General features: G+C 42.9%; 1 protein-coding gene across 1 annotated transcript; it reads left to right on the top strand.

Annotated features, from left to right (window-relative positions):
• The first annotated feature begins 3,171 nt into the window (after window positions 1-3,171).
• On the top strand, window positions 3,172-17,781 carry cntnap1 (contactin associated protein 1). The gene is made up of 24 exons (XM_029508432.1): window positions 3,172-3,232; window positions 7,217-7,318; window positions 8,088-8,281; window positions 8,587-8,740; window positions 9,010-9,213; window positions 9,579-9,763; window positions 9,853-10,002; window positions 10,164-10,425; window positions 10,768-10,917; window positions 11,017-11,191; window positions 11,469-11,575; window positions 11,693-11,815; window positions 12,139-12,342; window positions 12,435-12,591; window positions 12,669-12,796; window positions 12,867-13,040; window positions 13,131-13,349; window positions 13,454-13,693; window positions 13,805-14,044; window positions 14,202-14,329; window positions 14,641-14,734; window positions 14,832-15,062; window positions 15,150-15,194; window positions 17,582-17,781. Exons 1-24 carry the CDS (start codon window positions 3,172-3,174, stop codon window positions 17,779-17,781), a joined length of 3,927 nt encoding a protein of 1,308 aa, XP_029364292.1.
• Window positions 17,782-21,174: the final 3,393 nt, after the last annotated feature.

Raw genomic sequence — 21,174 nt, 5'->3', positions numbered from 1 at the left:
AAATGCACACAGTGTTAATGGGGGCAGACCAAAGTACAATCTGGTACAAAAACATCCCTGGGAGAAACGAGGCCACCACGAGTTTTCACCTGTCTTTGTTTGTGCACGAGTGTTTGGTTTTTTTTTTATTTCTTTTTAGAAAATTTGAGGGCCATAGAGAAGTATGAACTTTATAACGTTGAAGGTATGTGCATTTAGCATTGGAGTCCATTCAAAATGGAATGAAAAGGAAAACATGTGTACGTGTATTCTGTTCAGCTGTTTGAAAAGGATCCAACATATTGACAGTCAGACTCCTTTTATCAACACTAAAATCATTCATTAATTATTTATGGAAAAGTTTAATATGTTTTGTCAGGGTGGAACACCATTCAAGACCTGCAGCATAAAGTAAAGTGCAAAATAGCTTGTGCGTGGCGAGCTGACATTGTGTGGAATGAACAGGGATCCAAGTCTGAGCTTTACCTGACATCTAGTGGTCATTTACAGTTTGACTCCTCTGAAGCTGAGTTTGATCTGTACATTCAAAGCTAGTACCCAAAGAAAAACTGGGAATCAAATCCATCCGCCACCCAAACCCCTCCTCTCTCTCCCCATATTATTTTCTGCCCGTCCTCCTATCTCCAGCGCTGGAGAGTCCAGGTCTCCACCTACGCCTCAATGATTCAGCAGCTGAATGTCGTCTAACTGATAAGAATAACTTTCGATGGTATTATCTGTCATTTTATCACACTCTTGACAGCGTTGTGTTCTGTGTTCTCTCTCTTTTAACCTGACAGGTCAAAGCAGATGTCAGCCCCTCCTCTTAAAAGAAAGTTTTTCTCATAGTGTTAGCAAGTGCCTACTCTTTATGGGAATTGTTGGGTCTGCATAAACAATATTCCAAAGATAAGACATAGTCCTATTTTTAGTGAATTGGTGTTACAGAAATAACAAATGACTTCACTTGATATTAATTTGACTTGACTATTGACCTTTAAATTTGCCATAGGCGGGGTTATTGAATGTATATTTATTGGATTTTATATTATTTTAAAAATATTCCAACACATCAGAATTAAATATCAACTGAAGTAACAGTTAATTTAATAAGTTGAGTGTCCGGCTGCCGTCTATGATGTAATAAAGATATTTTATTCATTTTCATATTGTTTCACGAGTCATCTTTTATTTTTGTTTTTTAAAAAAGCATTTCTCCAACTGAAGAAAGAGGATTGTTGGCCTGATTTGATTAGACGGGAGGGTGCCAGAAGTACCACGACTTTGTGGGTGTGAGTGGTGACAAGCCTGAGCGGCGTTTTATGGAAATTCTGCCTCTAGTTGTTGCTGTTAATCAGTTTATGAGTGTTGAGCCTGTTCTATCCAGGAGAGCAGTTTAACCCCGAATGGATCGAATTAGGTCCCCTTTGGACTGTTCCCAGCGGTTATTAAAAGGTCAAATGTAAAAGGTCATTAAGGGAAACAGATGGCAATCCTCTCTATGCACAACACACCCATTTTTAAGCTAGGTATAGATGTGATAGGAGGGAGTGTGCATATTTGTTTGAGTCTTGTCCACATCAAAATAATCTCACTGTGATATTTTAAAATTGTCTCAAACTCCGTAAAGAAACAGAAAAATCCCATGCTGCTTCTGGGCTGCTCTCTGATTTGGCAGAAACTCTATGACTGCTTTCAGAAAACGGGACAAAAATAGGAGGATTGTGGGATAATTGCACACCTCTAAGTGCTACTGTGTCTTGTTTGAGCCTCCTCATGAAACAAATAAGTTTCAAGACAAGTAATATAGATTTGTTTGCACTATCAATAGAGGATGCTCGCCAGAACACTTGAGAAATTAAAAGATTTCCATTGTGGTTGAAATAAATTATCTCCCCAAGTCCTTTTGAACCTGTAAAAAATATACTTCTGCAATGCCTGGGACTCATCTCTCTGCTGATTTGCTGCCCTACTTTAACATCCCCTGTCATTTTCTTCTGTTTGCCATTGTTTTTTCTCTGCAGATATAATTCTATACTCTTATGGTATTTCAGGGCGGGGGCCCCAGTGCCAGGGAGCTTACAAACTGACAATCTGATTTGATTGGAAACACACTAAATCCCACGTTGGCCCAGTCACTCAATCTCACATCATGACTGACACACTGACGTCCCATAAACCCACTTCTTAATCCCAAAGCCTTTTTTGTTTATTATTATTTTGTGGTCAGTGTGCCACACATTGCCACAAATCTGCTTCAGTCTCACCCCGCCCCCAACCTCCTGTGAGTGTGTGTGTATGTGTGCAGGGATGAGCCTGAGTTCAGGCACAGCTGGCATCATTAGCATGTAACCTGTTCTGCTCTGGGCATATCTGTGGACTCACTGACACAAAGCGGGTAACTGGACAGAGTCAGAGAAGCCACCAGCAGAACCCAGCAGCCTGCTGGGCTGTCGTGATTGACTCTGTGTTCCTTCTGCTGATCTGGACGATCCTATTTTGGGGGATAAATTCAGATCTGCTTTCCTGAAGAGAAAGACTTCTTGACAGTCTCCTCACTGACGCAGTGCACTCTGAGGCAGCAGGCAGCCATGAAAACTCTACCAGAGGCAGAGGAGGAATAAAGCTTCTGATCAACTACACAATCAACCACAGCTCAGATGGACAACTACATTTGACCACCTTGGATCCTGAAGACGACATCATATAATATATAAAAAATAAGACCAATCTGAAGGGGACAGGAAAAGTTTTTTTGTTTGTTTGTTTGCTTGTTTTTTTTTTTTTAATCACATCCTCATCTCCGGTCCTATTTGCATCCAAAAATAACCCAGACTCTTGTGGAAGGGGCGCAACAAAAACCCCACCTGGTCATCAATCGCTGGACCAGTTGAGCCCATCCACACAAGTACTCAGTGATATCATGCAACACGGCACGGCACGGCACGGCAGACATGTAAATAAAACAGTTTAGAGAATATAGCAGACGAATTGCGCGCTCTCGGCGCAGCATCAGCACCACCAGCATCCCATGCGCGTTCCCGCCCCGGTAGAGGCTGCCCGAGATCCCGGGAAGAGGAGTTGGAGCTGAGCGAGTTAAAGTTGGGCCAAAGGGAGGTGAAAGGATGCCGCAGGACAATCGGCGATTGTATTAACATAACCCCGCACGGAGAAACGCGTCCTAAGTGAAGGATGACTTGCAAAGTTCTGAGCATATGCCTCTTATTTTTGGCTTTTCAACATTGCTCATCACGTAAGTCTTGTGAAACATGCAATTGTTCATCTGTTGTGGGTTGCTAGAATATCATTCAAAAAAATGAAAAAAAAAAAAATGTTTTCTTTCTTCCAGGTGTGTATAAATGCATTGTCGTGGTTTTGTGTGCTGGAGGAGGAGGTGGGGTGCGGGGAAGTTAACATTCATGTAGGGGAAAAAAAAAAAATGTAGCCTGGGCTGTTGAAAGGCGCGTTGCGATAAAAACCAGACACACGTCGTTACATTTCACTGCTTGTGTTGTCTAATGCGGTGACAGAGCAGCATTGTTCTACAAAAAGAAAGTGCAGCAGCTGAACCTCGCGGTCCTGCAGCAGAAGGTGCGCGCGGTGATCCCCGGCGCACTGGAGTGTCTGCATTGCAGTGCTTTCTCCCAGCCAGCGCGCAAGTTTCTGCACCGTGCGGCGGGTTCGACTCCCGACTTCCCCGGCCGCCCAAGAGCGTGTGCTTTGGTCCTTTCTAAATATTATCATCGCACTGATGGTGCAAGTGTTGTTGCTGCTGAGAGAAAGAGAAGAAAAAATAAAAAGGCGATGAGCACATTTTCAAAGTGGCGGTTTGGAGATGGCAGAGCAGGGCATCGGCGTCCTGACTGGGACCAGCCCACTGCAGTACTTCTTTTTTTTTTTAAAGGGGGGGGGGCTGTGTTCCCATCACCTGTTCATAAAGCTCCGCATCATAGCATGGATTACATTCACCTGGCAGGGAAATCAGTGCCCACTAATCAATGAAGCAGCACTGTGGTGGATTTGGTTGGATAGAGGTGGGGGCGTGTTTGGATCTGAAACTGGGCTTTTATTTTTATTTTATTTTTTTTTTTTAGGAAGGGTGCAATCTGCCAAATCACCAAACACGTTTCATGCATACTAATGAGCTTTAGATGTGGCTGTTCATTAACCCCATACAGTGCAATGTGTGACTCATTGGTTTTCAGTGGGGGGGTGGTGGGGGGGGGGGATCACAGGGATCTGGGATGTTGCATCATGGAGCTGCTCGGTAGTTTAGAATGACAGATTCTTGATGGTTCAAATTACAGCGAACAGAAGTAACAGACAGCCCTTAATGATAACTCTGACATAAAGACATGAGTCACAGTCACTTTACAAGTTTGTGTTATGCATCGATGTTACCTTGTTTGTTAAACTACTGCAGGGCTATAACCTTTGTTTTCATGCATCCTGTTGTTATTTTAGTACATAGAAGAACATCTTTGAACATCCTATTGCTTCTGAATGTCTTTTACACAATGTGGGAGGTGGTCTGTGACATTGTGTTGTAAAATAGGCCTGAAAAGCAGCGACTGCGCTTGAGTGGAAGTTGGACAAGCTCGCTGGACGTAAACGGGTGTTAAAGAGGAAGTGGAGGCCTGCGAGTTTGGCTCGTACTCTATTGCAGGCCTGGCCAACTGTATGTCTGCTGTGCACAGTGGAGCTGTGTCAGATTAAGATGGAGCCTCAGATCCCAGAGCACTGTGACCTAGTAGGGTGGGGCCGAGACTCGTGCGACAAGGTGTGTGTGTGTTTGCATTAGGTGGTCTCAAGTTAATGCTTTGTGCTTCCTGTCACTGTTAAAAGCTCAAGCAGAGAGGGACTGACTGCCTAATCCATGTCAGGAGAACTAATGGGGCGAGATGGGTCGACAGATAGGAAACAAAAGATGTTTATTCATTCTAAATTTAATATGATTTTGCTGTCCAGTTTGGGCTTTTATCCCTGACTGTAGCCACACACCACCCACTGTCATGCCTGCTGGGGTATAAATTATTTAATGAAATCCAACCAAATAGAAAACGCAATGTTCTTATTCTGCCTCTATGTTCTGATGCAGCATTTTGATGTAATGTTCTTGGACGTCTGCATTCAGCTCAGTTCTGCACACATTCAAGGTTGCTGTCTGAATACTCAGCAGCTGCTCGTCATAGGCAAGAGACAGCCAGAGGAGGCGACTCTCTGCATGCTGTACATACGGTGCATAACGCACAGCAATGATGTTGTCAGCCCAGACAGACCGGCCTACACTTACAGTAGACTGATGATTCAGCAGGAGTGATGACGGCAGTCACACCGTTCCCCCACCGCACCTAAATGATGAATGGAGAAAGAAATTTCTCTGTGAGATGACGGGAAGGGAGGGGGGTGATGGACATGCAGATGTCAAGGAGAGTGAAAAGATCTTCTGCGGGAGATTCAGGTACACTTTAGCCACTGCAACACGACAACGCCCACTTTTGGAGAGAAAGAGAGAGAGACAGAGAAGCAGCGAGAGGAAGAAGTCACGAAAACAGCCAGCTGATGATGAGTGTGCGGTGGTGGGATGCAGCGAGCGCACAGGAGAGCGGATGATTTTGTGATGGAGCTTAAGGGAGAGTCAGAGAGAGGGAAAGGAGGCGAGACGACGAATAGGTGGGGGTGGAGCGTGCATTACAGCGAGGAGCTGAGTGGCCTGGGTTAACCTGCTGCAGTCTCTTATGCAGCTGCTCTTCACATTTAAATTCAAACCCCACTCCTTTCGCCACTAATTGAGGCATTGAAGCAAATCGATAGAATTCAAGCCATTAGCAGCAAACAAGCTCCGGGTGTGTAACTGCAGCACAAAGCTGCCAAGTATTTTGGATTGGATGGAAATGGCCTAAAATGGCCCAGCAGCACAGTATTGGAGCAGAGATTGGTTATTGATCCTTTAGAAACGAGTCTGTATCATAAATGTGGTGAGAAAGCTTCATGGGGAGGCAGACAGAGGATGAGAGTCAAGGTCATATTTCCCTGCTCAGCACATTTCCTCCACGGCTGTGCAGCATGTCCTTGCCTGAAAGGTGATAGAACTCCTGCTTATCTGAGTGAATTTGTTTTCACGTATTTGTGCTGTCTGCTGGCTCAAATAGGGTTTCTGTCACATTTAAGGCAGTGGAAGAGCCTTCTACTCGCTCTTTCCCATTTTCTTCACAGTAACAAGCTGCTGTTATCACATAGACTTTGGGCTTTAAATTTTAGGCTGTCGTACTCTTCCTTCCTTTGCTCTTCCTGCAGCTCCTGTGCTCCATGACCTTTGTTATTGTAAGAAACAGGTGTTACAACATCTGAACGCCAGTAAACAACTCCATACATTCAGAGAGACTCATACTGGTAAATGGCACAATGGAGCTGCTTTCATTTCCTCTGTCTCTCATTATTAGTTTGTCCTGATAACATTTTTTGATATTTTGATACATCTCCCCAATTTCTTTTTCAAGAAAAAGCTATTAATATGTTTGTTTTTTAGCCTATCTATATGAAATCTCTGGAATTAGCCACATGCAGAATAACTACACAGCCATGACACAGCCATATCCACAGTTTGAATTGGACTGGATAAAAGGCTAACACACACACACACACACACACACACACACACAAAGACTGCAATCTGCATGACGCTGCAGCATATTTATTCTGTCTTTGCAATGCTGGCCAACAAAAGACCAGATTTATCTTTGTACTCCCTTGAAAGAGGAAAAGGATGTTGCGTAACCGCATGACTTTCACAATAGTTTAGCGCCGAGATAGCTGCTGGTTTCATAACTTACTGCTTACCCACACAACCTGTGAGAAAATGAAGATGCTAAAATAAAATACTTTCTGAGTAGGTGTCTGGAAACTTGGTTGGATTTGTAAGTCCCGGCCATCCTGCCTATATGAGCCTGTTCATTCTAGTATGAATACTTGACCTTCCCATACAAATATGTTAAATAACCAAAAAGTTGTTTTTGTGCTGTGCTTTGAATTTAAATGGACTGATCTGGCCAAATTTGAACTTTGTGTCTTCTAGAGAATACCCTAAGCTCCAGATGTTTTTTTTTTTTCCTATCAGTCAGTCTTTCTTACTCAGAACTCAATCAGTTTGAAAGCCAGTTATGAATGCTGCCTTGTGAGACAATATGTTTGATAGCGCCTGACCATTGTTTCTTCCTTTTTGTCCTTTTCGTCACAGGAGAATGTGTCGATCCGCTGGTCTCTGGGCTCTATGCCTCCTCTTTTCTGGCTTCCTCAAGATATAACTTTCTGTACTCCGCCAATTTTGCCAAATTGTATGGTAAGTTAATTGACTCTATGCATAATTTTACGCCACTCAGCTGGAGACCTTTCTAACTGCAGATGTTTGAACCTTTTATACCAGGAAATGCAGGCAACTGTAACTAATAATATTAATGGTGTTCATGATTGCAGAATGCATTATCGCAAGGCCATGGCCAATTATTGTAATATATGGTAATATAGGAGCCAGGCGTTGGCATCTTTGTTCTGCTGCATCTATTTTTGATATTTTTCTGTTAAACTGTCTTGACTGACTCAAGTATTTCTTTAAGCACTACAAATATAAAATCTTCTTAAATTATAGCTGACTTTAGTTTTAGCAAAACTGCATAATCTAGCAACTGAGAGAACAAAAACTGTTCAATCACCTTTCATCCCATTAACCACACCTCGGAAGTTATATAACCACGAGCTTTTGGCCTGCAACGCCTTTCCCTCCAAAACACTGACAGCAAAGAGATCCACCATCCCTGTTTTTAAAGCCGTGAATGCAAAGGGGATATAGAGATGTTGGATGCTTGAAAGAAGTACAGAGAAAAGTTGAAAGTCTTGTATAATGACTGTAAATGTGGTTGGGGAGTTTTTGATCAAATGCTAATGGTTGAATTCACTAAATATATTACTGAACAGTTGATGAGAAGTCTCCAACCCAAGTCTGTCTTGCGTTCAAAATGGCTGCCAGGCTTAGTTACTGTTGATTTGATCCCAATTTCATTGCCATCAACCTAAATCTGCAATCGTTATATCATGTTCTTTCTTTCCCTCAGGCAGCAGTGGCTGGTCTCCATCTCCAAGGGACAGACAGCCATGGCTGCAGGTCAACCTCGGCAGGAAGTACCGACTGATGGCCATCGCCACCCAGGGAACCTTCAACTCATACGACTGGGTCACCAAGTACTCCCTGCTCTATGGAGACCGACCAGACTCCTGGACACCGTACATCATGAAAGGAGGAAACTCTGTAGGTGTCAGAGCTGGAACAGCCAGGGTAGTGGGGGGATCAATGTGCCATAGCATGATCCCATAGCGAGGATGAGTTGAGGATTAACTAGTCACATCTTCACAGTTTATTTTGCATTCAGTGGGTGTTTCATTATATTCATTGTCTCTGGCACCGAAATGGAGACAGTGCAGCATATTATCTCGCTCAACGCTGACAAATCTAATCTCATCATCAGTTCATCTCCACTCACTTAATAAGGTGTTAATGCCATTGCAGTGACTCAATAACTCTCTCCTCTCTTTGCTTGTCGCATCTGTTTACAGACGATGCCTGGAAACTGGAATTATTATCAGGTGAAGAGGAATGTCTTCCATTACGCCTTTACTGCTAAACACATTCGTCTGCTGCCTCTCGCGTGGAACACAGAGAATGGGGGGAAGATCGGTGTAAGGCTGGAGCTGTTTGGCTGCACTTATGGTAAAAATGACTGATGGATGCTACACATTCAAAGCCTCTGATTCAGACCTGAGGAAATTTTGCAGTCTCTGCGCTGCATTATATTTGACAAAATGTAACCACATCCAAGTTTCTCCAGTTCAATAATGACTATCATCAATAATCACTCGATTTTTATTTGAGAAAATCCTCCTCTTGCTAAATGCCTATGCATATGAGATACTGCAGAAAATGTGCAGCATTTACTGACGAAAATGCAAAATGCTCACAAGGCTTTCTCCGTGTTTCAGATTCCTATGTACTGCAGTACAACGGTGACGACTCAGTGGTCTACATGTACCCAGGAAAGAGGTCTCGCACGCTGCACGATCACATCGCCATAAACTTCAAGACTCTGGAGCAGGATGGTCTGCTGTTGCACTCCGAGGGGATTCAGGGAGACCTCTTCACCCTGGAGCTAAAGAAAGGCCGTCTCTACCTGCACATCAGTCTTGGTAAAGCACGAGTAATAAATAAAATTAAAATCTTATTCAGGCACTCCAGAGAAGATGACAGGAAATGAAAGAGAAAGCCAGGAGTGCAACAAAGGTCCCAGACGAGCATCCAGCTTCATAAGCCACACAATTAAATTTGAAATTCTTCAAAGGGATTTTTGTTGTGCAGTTGCCGGTAAGGAAAATATTGCCGTATGTGACAGTGACATTCATCTCAGACAGAATCCAACTTTTCTCCATCCTGAAATCGATATTATGTGAAAACTGTTGGCTGGACTCCTGCAGTTATTTATGTGTGAAAAAAAAAAAATTCAGCCGTTTAGAGCTGCTCTGAACTCCTGTTGTTTTTGCACTCTGTTTTCCAGGAAGCAGTGTCGTGCACAAAGTAGATGGGCGAACCACACTGACTGCTGGCAGCCTTCTCGATAACTTGCACTGGCACTATGTCACCATTAAGCGTTACGGTAGACAGGTGAACTTGACAGTGGACAGTCAGACTGTGACAGCCATCTGTAATGGTGAGTTTACTCACCTGGATCTGGATACACAGGTAACTGGGTTAATTATCCTCCTCTAATAATATTAGGGAATATGAATTCTGGGTTAGTGAGGGTAATTTGCTTTCTTAATACCTCTTAGCTGTATGTAGGGGGAGTAATCGAGCAAAACTTGCCCCACCTCCCGACCACGCCAAATTTCCGGGGCTGCCTGGAGAACGTCTTCATCAACGGCATCAACATCATTGACAAGGCCAAGAGAGAAGAGTCAGACATCCGCATACCACGAAAAGTAGGAGCATTACTCAGCATTCTAGTCATAATATGACAGTTTCCTATAATAGTCATGAGGAATTGTACTTTCCCAGCTTCAAGATCACAACAGAATCACAGTCGATGGAAAAACGATTGGAAAAACGAATTATTTTTCTGTTTTCTTGCTCCTACCTTCAGAAAAAGATGCACTTTGCCTGCCGTGACATTCTCCTCAAACCGATGACCTTTGCTGGACCCAACAACTACCTGCAAGTGCCGGGCTTCTTCAGGAGGCCGCGCATGTTTGTCAAGTTCAAGTTCCGCTCCTGGGACTACACGGGGCTGCTAATGTTCACACGCTTTGCCGATGACCTTGGTGCTCTCGAGCTGGGTCTGAGTGAGGGACAGATCAACGTTACTATATTCCAGCCTGGAAAGAAGAAACTACAGTTTGCTGCAGGTGGGCCTGTGAGATCTCGAAAGAATTTTGAACCGTACAATGTCATGATGTGTTGTGAAAGTTATAGCTCGCAAAGCCTCGGCCCGTCAAGCTTTCACATTTTCACAAGGCACATTTGCAATTTTTCAATCATTTTTGTAAAAAATACAGCTTTGATTTCAGACAGAGAAATTCCTACTTTATTTCTCATTCATCATTTTCCAAACTACCCAGTATAGCTGCAAAATGACTTCATCGATCAAGAGCAGAAATCCAAAGCTCGATGGACCTGCCATGCCTTGTGCATGCGATCTCTGTTGTTGCTGCAGAACAATTCATGACGTGCACATCTCCAATCTCTAGGATACAGGCTGAATGATGGTTACTGGCATTCAGTGGATCTGGCAGCCAGAGACAACCTGCTGACCCTGACAATCGACGAGGAGGAGGGCTCCCCGCTAAAGATCACCAACCCCTTCACAGTTCGGACGGGGGACCGCTACTTTTTCGGAGGTGTGGTCGATGACCTAAACAACTGCTGACAATGTAGAGTCAACATGTAGCCTAAATCTGTACCTTGTTCAATGCAGCGTCTGCTTCTCCTGCACTCAGGTTGCCCGCAAACCAATAACACAATCAGAAAGTGCGAGACCAAGCTGAACCGCTTCCATGGTTGCATGCAGCATATCTTCATAGACAACGAACAGCTTGATATTGACATAATACTGCAACGACAGTGGGGACGATACGCTGAGCTGTTGTTAGGGACCTGCGGCATCACTGACAGGTAGGAAATATCATTTACGAAATATAAGGTCATGAACTTTCATCCATTTACCAAGAACCCCGAAACACTGTAGGCCAACTACTATATTCCCACAAAAACGCAACACTCCTTTGTTGATTCTTTTTCCTTCTTTTATCGAGCTGCCGAAGTAATGTGATCTCATTCAAGATGTTTTCAAGGCATTTGGATTTATGAGTCACATAAACCTTCCTGGCAGACTGAACGCACTTATGTCTTGCTCTCAAATACTCAGAATAAGTATCTGTTTTGTTTTCAGATGCACGCCAAACCCATGTGAACACGAAGGCAGATGTATCCAGTCCTGGGACGATTTTATCTGTATTTGTGAGAACACAGGTTATAAAGGAGAAGTGTGTCATTTGTGTAAGTGCTGGCCGGGGAGCTCAACTATGTTAGAAGTGTGTCTTTACACATAACTAAACTTGGCCTATGCTGTATTTCAGCCTAATCACAACAAATCTCGCCTCTCTTCTCAAACAGCTGTTTATAAAGAGTCATGCGAGGCCTACAGACTCAGTGGCAAGTATTGGTCTGGAAACTACACCATCGATCCTGATCTCAGTGGACCGCTGAAACCTTTTGAGGTGTACTGCAAAATGAAGTGTAAGCACGCACACGGCCTCGTCAGCAATGTGTTAAGTGTTTGCTAGATCCTCTGTGGGCTGTTAATGAAAAGATGAAAAGCAAGACATCAGGTTATCATGGTCCTATAATGAGAAATGTGCAGTGAAATTTCATGGGAAATTAAAGGGTTTCATCAGACGAGATAGGTCCGGCTGTTTGTGTGTGGATTTAGCTTCTTTTGAAGTGGCACTACGTCTTTCTGACGTTCTTATCGGATGTTAAATTGCTTTTCATTTCCATAATTTTTCCTACCTTATCATCCTCTCCACCCTATGCCCTACATCTGTCCTGCCTCTTTGCAGCCTATAAAGCTTGGACGGTGATTATGCATGACCGAGTAGATGGTACCAAGGTGAGCGGGAGTTCAATAGACCGTCCATATATAGGAGATGTCAACTACTGGAATGCCTCCTGGGATGAAGTCACTGCTCTGGCCAACATATCCATGTACTGTGAGCAGTGGATAGACTACTCCTGCTACAAGTCACGCCTCCTCAACACCCCAAGTAAGTGGGACACCCTGTTATTGCTTTCAGAAAAAGACAGGAAACTCGAAAGAGCAAAAGAAGCGCTTACACACCATTTTCTTCGTAAATAGATGGAAGACCTTTTGGTTACTGGATTGGCCGCAACAATGAGAGTCACTTTTACTGGGGCGGGACATTCAGAGAGGTCCAAAAGTGTGGCTGTGCCATCAACCAAACCTGCACTGACCCCAAGTTTCAATGCAACTGTGATGCTGACTATAGACAATGGTGAGAGAGAGAGAGGCGCATTATGCAGGCTTAGCCGGTATGTGTGACACTGACCTTTAAAGACCGTGTCTTCTTAGGTACGCGGATAAAGGCTACCTGGACTTCAGAGACCACCTGCCTGTGAGGAAGGTGGTAGTCGGAGACACCAATAGGACCGGCTCAGAAGCGCAATTCACCGTCGGACCCCTCCGCTGCCATGGCGACAGTAAGCTTGAAGAAACTAACACCACTGTGTTAGTTTCTTTTCTCGACACATTTCTCTCCATCTCCTACAGGAAACATCTGGAACACAATAGCCTTCACCAAGCCCGCCTACATAACCTTCCCAACCTTCAGGCCTGGATCCAGCGCCGACATTTCCTTCCACTTCAAAACCTATCGAGGCAATTGTGTCTTCTTGGAGAACTCCGACGAACACCTTCGAAACTTTATACGGATAGAGCTCAACTGTGAGTCAACTCACTTGTTGGCAGAAAGCTATTCTCATACAACAATTACCTGTATTCTGTAAATATTTATTTATTTTTTTCCGTTCATAGCTACCCATGAACTTGTGTTTGTATTCATGGTGGGGGATGGTATCCTGAATGTGACTCTACGCTCCCCTGTGCCGCTCAATGACAACGAATGGCACTTCGTTCAGGCTGAGATTAATGTGAAGCTGGCCAGAATCAAGATCGACTATCAGCCTTGGGCTGTGAAACGTTTTCCGGGTCAGACGTTTGTCACCATGAAGTTTACTCATCCTCTCTTAGTAGGTAGGTGGAATAAGGTGACTTTGGAGGGTTAGACTGTCTTTAGTTGGTCTTTTAAATCTTAGTTGAAGATGCTCAGCCACCGATAAAAGTATTCTTCCCATCAGGCTCAGCCAACCGCACCCTGAGACCATTCTTGGGTTGTCTTCGAGGGTTGCGGATGAACGGTGTTCCTCTTGACCTAGAGGGAAAAGTAAATGAAGAACTGGGCATCAGGAGAAATTGTACAGGACAGTGTCTCAATGCGACCATACCGTGTCGAAACAGCGGCCAGTGCATTGAGGGTTATGCTTCCTACACTTGTGACTGTAACAACACGGCTTTTGACGGTTTTTACTGCCATAAAGGTGAGTTGGACATCTTTAAAAAAAAAAAAAAAAGTTTAAACCTCATAACATCATGTGGAACCATAGTTTGAAGCACTTAGTTTTTCTAATTCGCCAATCATCTTTTCTAAGATATTGGTGCCTACTTTGAGATTGGCTCATGGCTGAGGTACAACATACGAAAAAAACCCATATCAGATGAAGCGGCGTGGGCCAACTGGATTGACCCACACTACGACAACTTCAGCCTCGGCTACAATGACACAGCAGACGATATAGAGTTCAGTTTCAGCACTGTCCACACGCCAGCTGTGCTTCTCTACATCAGCTCCTTCATTCAGGACTACATCGCTATCATCCTGAAAAATGACGGTAGGAACAGCTTAGGGATAATTTGTCTAAAAATGGACTCTAGTTTCTCATTAAGGATTCTATTCATTATTCAGAGTCATACAACTACCGCAGTCAAGAATGTGATGCACCAAACAGAAAATCCGACTGATGTATTTCCATCAATCCCTCCCCACAGGTAGCGTAGATCTGAGGTATAAGCTGGGGCTCATAACACACAAGTACCAGCTGACTCACAGAAACCTGGCAGATGGATACCCCCACTACATCAACATCACCAGACACAACAGAACCATCAAAACACAGGTTTGCACTTTCACCACAGTCGCTCTTCAACTCTGATATGCCACATCTTATTTGATGTGAAATAATAATTTATGTCTGGAAGAGTTGCACCCACCTAAGGATTTCCATTTACAAACCCATCCAAAGCAATTTTCTTTACGTTACAGAGTTTCACGAGTTTCATTTGTCTTCTTGCTGAGAGTTAGATAGATAGACCTCTAGAGGAGCAAAATGCTCCGGCGATGTTTTTGTAATGGCTCACATAAATCATGGGCACATTCATTTCATTAATAACCTCCTCTCCTGTAATTCTGGTTGGACCTTGCTCACAGGTGGATTACATGGAGCCTATAGTGGAAAAGATAACCTTAGTGGAAGACGCCAGGTTTGACTCTCCAAAGTCCATGTTCCTCGGCAGAGTGATGGGTAAAAGTCTATTTTACCACCTGTCAGAAAGGATTTTACCAGTATTGTTCTTTACAGCTGAAACTCTCATGTTTGTTGGTTGTGTCTGCGCTTCCAGAGGTTGGTGACATTGACTATGACATCCAGAGGCATAATGCTCCGGGGTTCATAGGCTGCATATCTGGGGTGAGATACAATGTCTATGCCCCTTTAAAAGCTCTGTTCAGGCCAAATGAAACGGACCCTCCGGTAACAACACAAGGCTACGTCTCTGAGTCCAACTGCGGCGCCTTCCCTCCTGTCCTGGGTTATGTTCCTTGGGAGGCAGACCCCTGGTTTACCAGCATAGGTGAGTTTAGGAAAATGTCCTCTGATGTACTCATACATGAATAGTCCTTTCTTTTCATCCACTTAACCGTATATCTCTGTCTTTCAGAGTATATTTATATCCACGATGACCTTGGCCTGTTTTGGATAACAGGTAGGAATAAATCTTTTTTCTCTACGTCAAAATTTAGACCAGCAGCGTGACATTTAGCTCTTTATCCATTTTATACTGAAGCGCTGCTCCTCTTGTTCATTTTCATCTCACTGTCCCCTGTCCCAGAAGACACAAATCAGTTTGAAGTTCTCTTTCCTTTTTACCTAAAATCCTCTAATCCTAAATTAGAGCAGGGCTGTCAGATTCTGAACGTGGGCTTTTGAGTGTTTATTCAAGCGTCTGGCTGCAGGCTCAAATTTATTACGTGGCTCAAAACCAAAAAAGCCCTCTAATACAAAAAACAGACAAAACAAAACAGTATTTCTAATGCACTGTGACCTAATTTGTCTATGAAGGAATTAATTTATATAAGACAATAGAAGCTAACTGTGGACCAGCAATCATATAAAAACGGTATGAAAAATATAATGACCCAGACTGAGATAGGAGGCTTCATTGAAAAAAATCGAAGCCATTTGAGAGGCAGCAACAAAAATCAGCTCTACTGGCCTGTTAGGTTCGTTTAAGATAATAAACGGATCATTATGTTGTTGGTTTTGTGTGCTCAAATGTCATCAATCAAGTTGACGTGATAGTACAGAATCATCCAAAAAAAACCCAAAACATTTAAACACCCCCAAAGAGAGGGAGCTTTCACTCCCGAGAGCAAGGCTGAGGCCAAAATCTGCTAAATCTGTTGCTTGTTGCGTAAGCATATATTTCTGGCGAAACATCAGCATTTAATATATTTCTTCATCTATTTAATCCCCATGATAACATCACACCTCATTACAAGAGGACATTTTGAGCTCGGGAAACAGATGACCTGTCTGCAGCACAGTATTACGGATGACGGTCTAAATTAGAGACCGTCGTGATGAGCAGCCCAGGCTGGAATCTCAGGCTTAAAGTGCAGCACAGAGAGCCCCCTGCTGCATCCCCGTCTGAGACCTTTACCGGATCAGCTATATTTAGTCCACGACTTGCTATTCATCATTGATACTCGCTTCAACTCAATAGACCGTTCGGCTTCAAAGCTATTATGCAAATGCACAACATCAGCATGTCAATAAAGATTAGCGTGCCATTCAGACCGCCCAACAATAGTGACTGTTGGTTATCAGACACCATTCCTGTCTAACGTACTGCTCAGGAAAAGAGAGGAATCACGCCTTTGTGTTTTTAATATATCTGATAAAATGTATGTTGTGCCGGTGAACGAATTCTGCCGGAGTGATGCTCAAAGACATGTGTTTTTCCTTCATTTATCCTCTGACAGTATCACTTTAAATGCCCCTGCTGCTCTAAAACGCTATAAGTTGCAGAATGGCTTTCTTAGAAAAACAATAATACCGCTCACCACATATTACGTTTTATCAGCAGCATCAACAGCATCGACCCATGCACCCATCCACCCATTTATCGAGGGGCGGAGGCCTTTGCCAGTAGTCATTGGCAGAAAGGCTAAGAAACATTGTGGACATTTTGCAGGTCCATTACACACTGAACACCCTATCTGACAAACAAACACACACCTCTGGGCAGTTTAATATCTCCAGTTCACCTGACCTGTATGTCTTGAGACTGTAGGAAGAAAGCAAAGCCCAAGCAAACACAGGACAAACATTAAAGCTACGCCCAGATAGAACGAGTGTTAAGGTCAGAGCTTGTAGCTGTAAGGCAGCAGTTTGAGCTACTGAGCTATCACGTTGCAAGAAAGAACGTTTCTGGTTTTAAGTGTCAAAGCTCAGAGGCAGGTGGCCCATGAAAAAAGCAATCACATTACAAATCTCATTTTGGGATACTGATTTGACCTTTGGCAGTCGCATTAGCAGCGTTGCAACGGTGGATGTTTGCCATCCGAAAAATAGTTCTAACATCAGCAGTTTCCACTCCCAGGCTGATGCTTTTTGTCATGAGCAGGATGGATTACTGCAATTTCCCTTTTCGTGACACTCCTGTCATAAAATACAAGAAAAAAATAAAAGGATCCCTTGGAGAGAGACAATATGTGGTGGATGTTTTTGGAGCTTAACCTCTCATTACAGCTTTTATGTATTAATTTGTTTACTTGCTGTTCTCTTGATGTGTGCACCACAGATGTACCTTTTCTATTGCGACACAAATAAACTTAAACTTGAATAAAAAGAAAAGGGACAGGCTAACTTAAGCAGAGACAACATGGATCTGAAGAGATGTAAAAAAAAAAAAAAATAACGGAAATACAGGATCTGATCCAAGGACTCCTAGAAGTATTATAATATAATTTCAACCATATCTGGCTGCAAGATGTAATATAATAATGCAGCAAAATAAAAGCAGCTAAACAATCATCCTCTCCATCAGTGTGTCTGTCTGTGCCTGACTGTGCTATTTTTATCTGTCAGTCATTGTCATCCTGGCGCTGCTGCTGCTCCTCGGAGGCCTGTACAGCATCTATGTCTATGCGTATCAGCAGAAGGGCAGCTACCACACCAATGAGCCCAAGAACCTGGAGTCTCCGAGCAGCGCGAGGCCACTGACCGAGACCCTGAGGAGAGAAAAAAAGAACCTCCCAGAAATCGAGGAGGAGTTCAGGAGTGACTAGCATCACGGGACCTATGGGACAGCGGGTGGGATTTAACTGGGGGTCGGGTGGAGGGAAATAGTATTTAGAACAACCACAGATACCTATATTGAGTTTTCTAATGGTTATTGTTTTCTTTTTTTACATTTTGGTTTGCGTTCCTTTCCCCAGTTAAGTGGGATCTGATGCCTGGTGCTCTACATAGTATGTATTTTGGTAAGTTCTGCTGGGTTCAAAGTTCAAATCAAGCCCCAATTTGCGTGAGTAGCCAACAAGTCTCACACTGTATTGCAGGGTGATATACTGAAGTGCCTCATCTGAGCAAGCTTGATCTGAAGTAACCGCTATAGCTTATTCAGATAGGGTTTAGATCAGACACTGTGGGGAAAAGGGATTTAAAGGGGTCTTTAATTACCGTTTAAACATCAGTTTAAAGTATTCAGAATTTTATTCACTCGTTTCTTTTCTGAGCCATTTTTGAGACCGATAAAGCTACTAATATCTTACTGTATAGATTTATTGCCATCCAGAAAATACCTTTTGACGACAATCTCTCACAGAGCCATTTTAGGCACGATAGGCTCATAAGCCTTCCTTGGGTCTCAGCGTTGAGCACAACCAAGAGCTGGTCCGTTAAATCAGCAGGATCAAAGAAAACAAAAAACAAAAATGGTGTTTGTGAATAAACAACCAACCAAGCGAAGAGAGATCAAACTGACAAGCATGGAGCTTTGAGCTTTGAGATGAAACACATAAAGACTGTAAAAGGTATATATGCTTCTATTTGTTGTATTGCAGCCTATATCAGTGCATTACCTATACAGAACGGCACATGTAAGTGGATCAGATTCGCCATAGTGTCAGTAGATAGCAGCTTTGCCGATCACAGTGTGCTCACATTCTCAGGTAAGGCTTCAGGAAAAAGAGTGTGATGTTTGGAAGATGCTGCACCTTCCAGGTGTGAGAGTTAACAGCCTGTGTTGGTGTGCTGCACAATCAGAAACAAAAGTCTGTGAAGGAGCTCACCAGGCACAGGGTGACCTAAATATCCAAGTTCTCACGCCTTCTGTCCTCTGGTCGTTTATGTCATGGCCAAACTGCCAGTAGCTCCGTGCTACGGAGCGCTTGGCCAGGGCAAACATCCTTCATACAATCACACTACAAAAGAACATCTCACAATACTACCACCACTGGTAATAATAACCATAATAATAATAAACCTTCTTTCAGGAAACAGCTGCTCCCTATTTCCATGTGGAGAAGCATTCATATAGACACACAGTAACATGTACAGAGGACCACAAGAGTGTAAATGCTAATCTTTTAGTAAACTCACAAATTCACACTGCTTGAATATTTTTGTGTAACGCTTTAGGACAGCGTGCTGTCATCTACACTGCTGCTTGTGTAGTTGCTTTCAGTGGAAAATTCTAAATTTTACCTACAAAAGGAATGAAATTTCCATCTTGGGCAAGATGAAATTTCATTGGATGCGTGGTGCAACCAAAGCATTGGGCTGTCATCGTTCACTGCAACTGTCCACGCCGCTGAAGCACAGTTGTGTGTGTTAAAAAACAAAACAAAACAAACAAACCATGGAGCGAGAGAGAGAGAGAGAGAGAAAAAAAATAATAATACATTTGCAACATATTAGCTATGCATATGTAGAGCATGAGTGCACTTTGCAGTAACATGCAATAATACAAGCTTCTTTCAGCCTCCAATAATGTTAATGTCTCCGTTTGATTTGCAGAAGCATTATAGCAAATAAGATGTAATGAGTGTATACGTCAATATATGAATAATCTATTAAGCGACTTTTTTTATTCCTATGTTTGTACAAGTTCAGTGCAGATGAATGGAGTGCTCTGAATGTAATTCCTTTGACTCTGTAATGTATGAGCAAGCCCTCCAGTGGAGACCTGTTTTCCACTGAGGGCTGCTTCAGCACTGAAAGTAAAATTATTCACGGTAGCTTTTAAAAGAACGCTCAGGATAAAGAAAGTACAGCATTTGTTCTCTGTAGCACTAATACACCTCCAAAACTCAACACTGTTGGTTTTTTCTCTGTTACAGATGGGCAAGGTTGTGCAAATATGTACAAAGACAGAATGTACAGTAGATGTAAAAAAAAACTAACAAACAAAAAACTGCAGTTACTGTAAAGACACGACTTGTGTACAAAAATGTACGAAAAATGTACAGATTTGGCCAAAAGCTGGCACTCAAAGGTTATATTTTTAAGAATGTGCTGATGGGAGATGAATGAAACTGAAATGTGACCAAAAGGAACGAAAATGATTGATGCAGAGAGCAATTTCATGTTTTTGTTAAATGGACAATCACCACTCAAAGTTCATACTCCATAGGTGCAGGCCAACAGACATTGCTTCGGTATGCTTTGTTGCCTATTAGGGAAGAGTCGACTTGTGTATTATATAAATGTATACACTTTACTGTATTCATTGGTAAATGGATTATAAACATTCAGCCTAGCAGTGTCATTTCATTACGACTTGGTATTTCATGCGTGGTCCCTGAAGTGTGTGTATGTGTGACTGACTGGATATTTAAGTGTTCGTGTATTGTGCCCACTGACTTCCAACTTACATAATGACAGAAAAAAAAAAAATATATATATATATATGTGCACTGATGCCAACTGTCCAGCTCACTTATTTTAAATAAGACAGAAACAAGGCCTGTGTGATGCTAAGCGTGGCTCTTCTGCGATGTTTGTATGTGGCTTTACACCTTCGCTGCGTGCTGAAATGATCTTGGACGTGTCCAGCCTGCCTCCTCGTAATGGAGGCAGGGCTGTAGGTAATGGGGATTGAAGCAGCCAGTAGAGGGAGCAGACCAGCAAGACATTGTTAGCTCAGACAGAGTATCTGCTGATTCCACAAAATGTGAGGCATATTGAGTAAGGCTTAACGCTTTGTGGAGTTAAAAACTAAATATTAAGATTAGAAAAAATGCATTTTCAAAGGGGTATAAAACTCTTTAATTGTGTGTTATTTAGGAGCTATTATAAGGTTTTGGCACCTATACAGGCCTCAAGTCTTTTTTTAAACACTTTTGGTATAAATCAGCAGACACTCTGTCAATAGTGACACCATGAATGAAGTGTAAAAACACCAGAGCGAGGACGAGGTTAGACTTCTCTGCACCATCAAACTGAATCCTTCCACAACCAGTACCAGAAATGGTGATTACGGTTGTGTTTGTGACCACACTGAAGATTTAGGACAATTATTGTTTTGTTTTTTTTTTGTTTGTTTGTTTTTTTTTGTTCCTGTTCTTCGGTACTCGCTCAGTTTTGTTTTGTAATACTTTCACTGTAAATGACCATTACTGTGTGAATCAAGGCAAAGCCAACCTGTCACCTCAATAAAAGACGCTTGAAGGAAAACT

The sequence above is a fragment of the Echeneis naucrates genome, chromosome 8 (genome assembly GCF_900963305.1).
Source record: "Echeneis naucrates chromosome 8, fEcheNa1.1, whole genome shotgun sequence".
NCBI lineage: Eukaryota > Metazoa > Chordata > Actinopteri > Carangiformes > Echeneidae > Echeneis > Echeneis naucrates.
The sequence above is the reverse complement of the archived record's forward strand: the minus strand, read 5'-3'. Positions and strand labels throughout refer to the sequence as shown.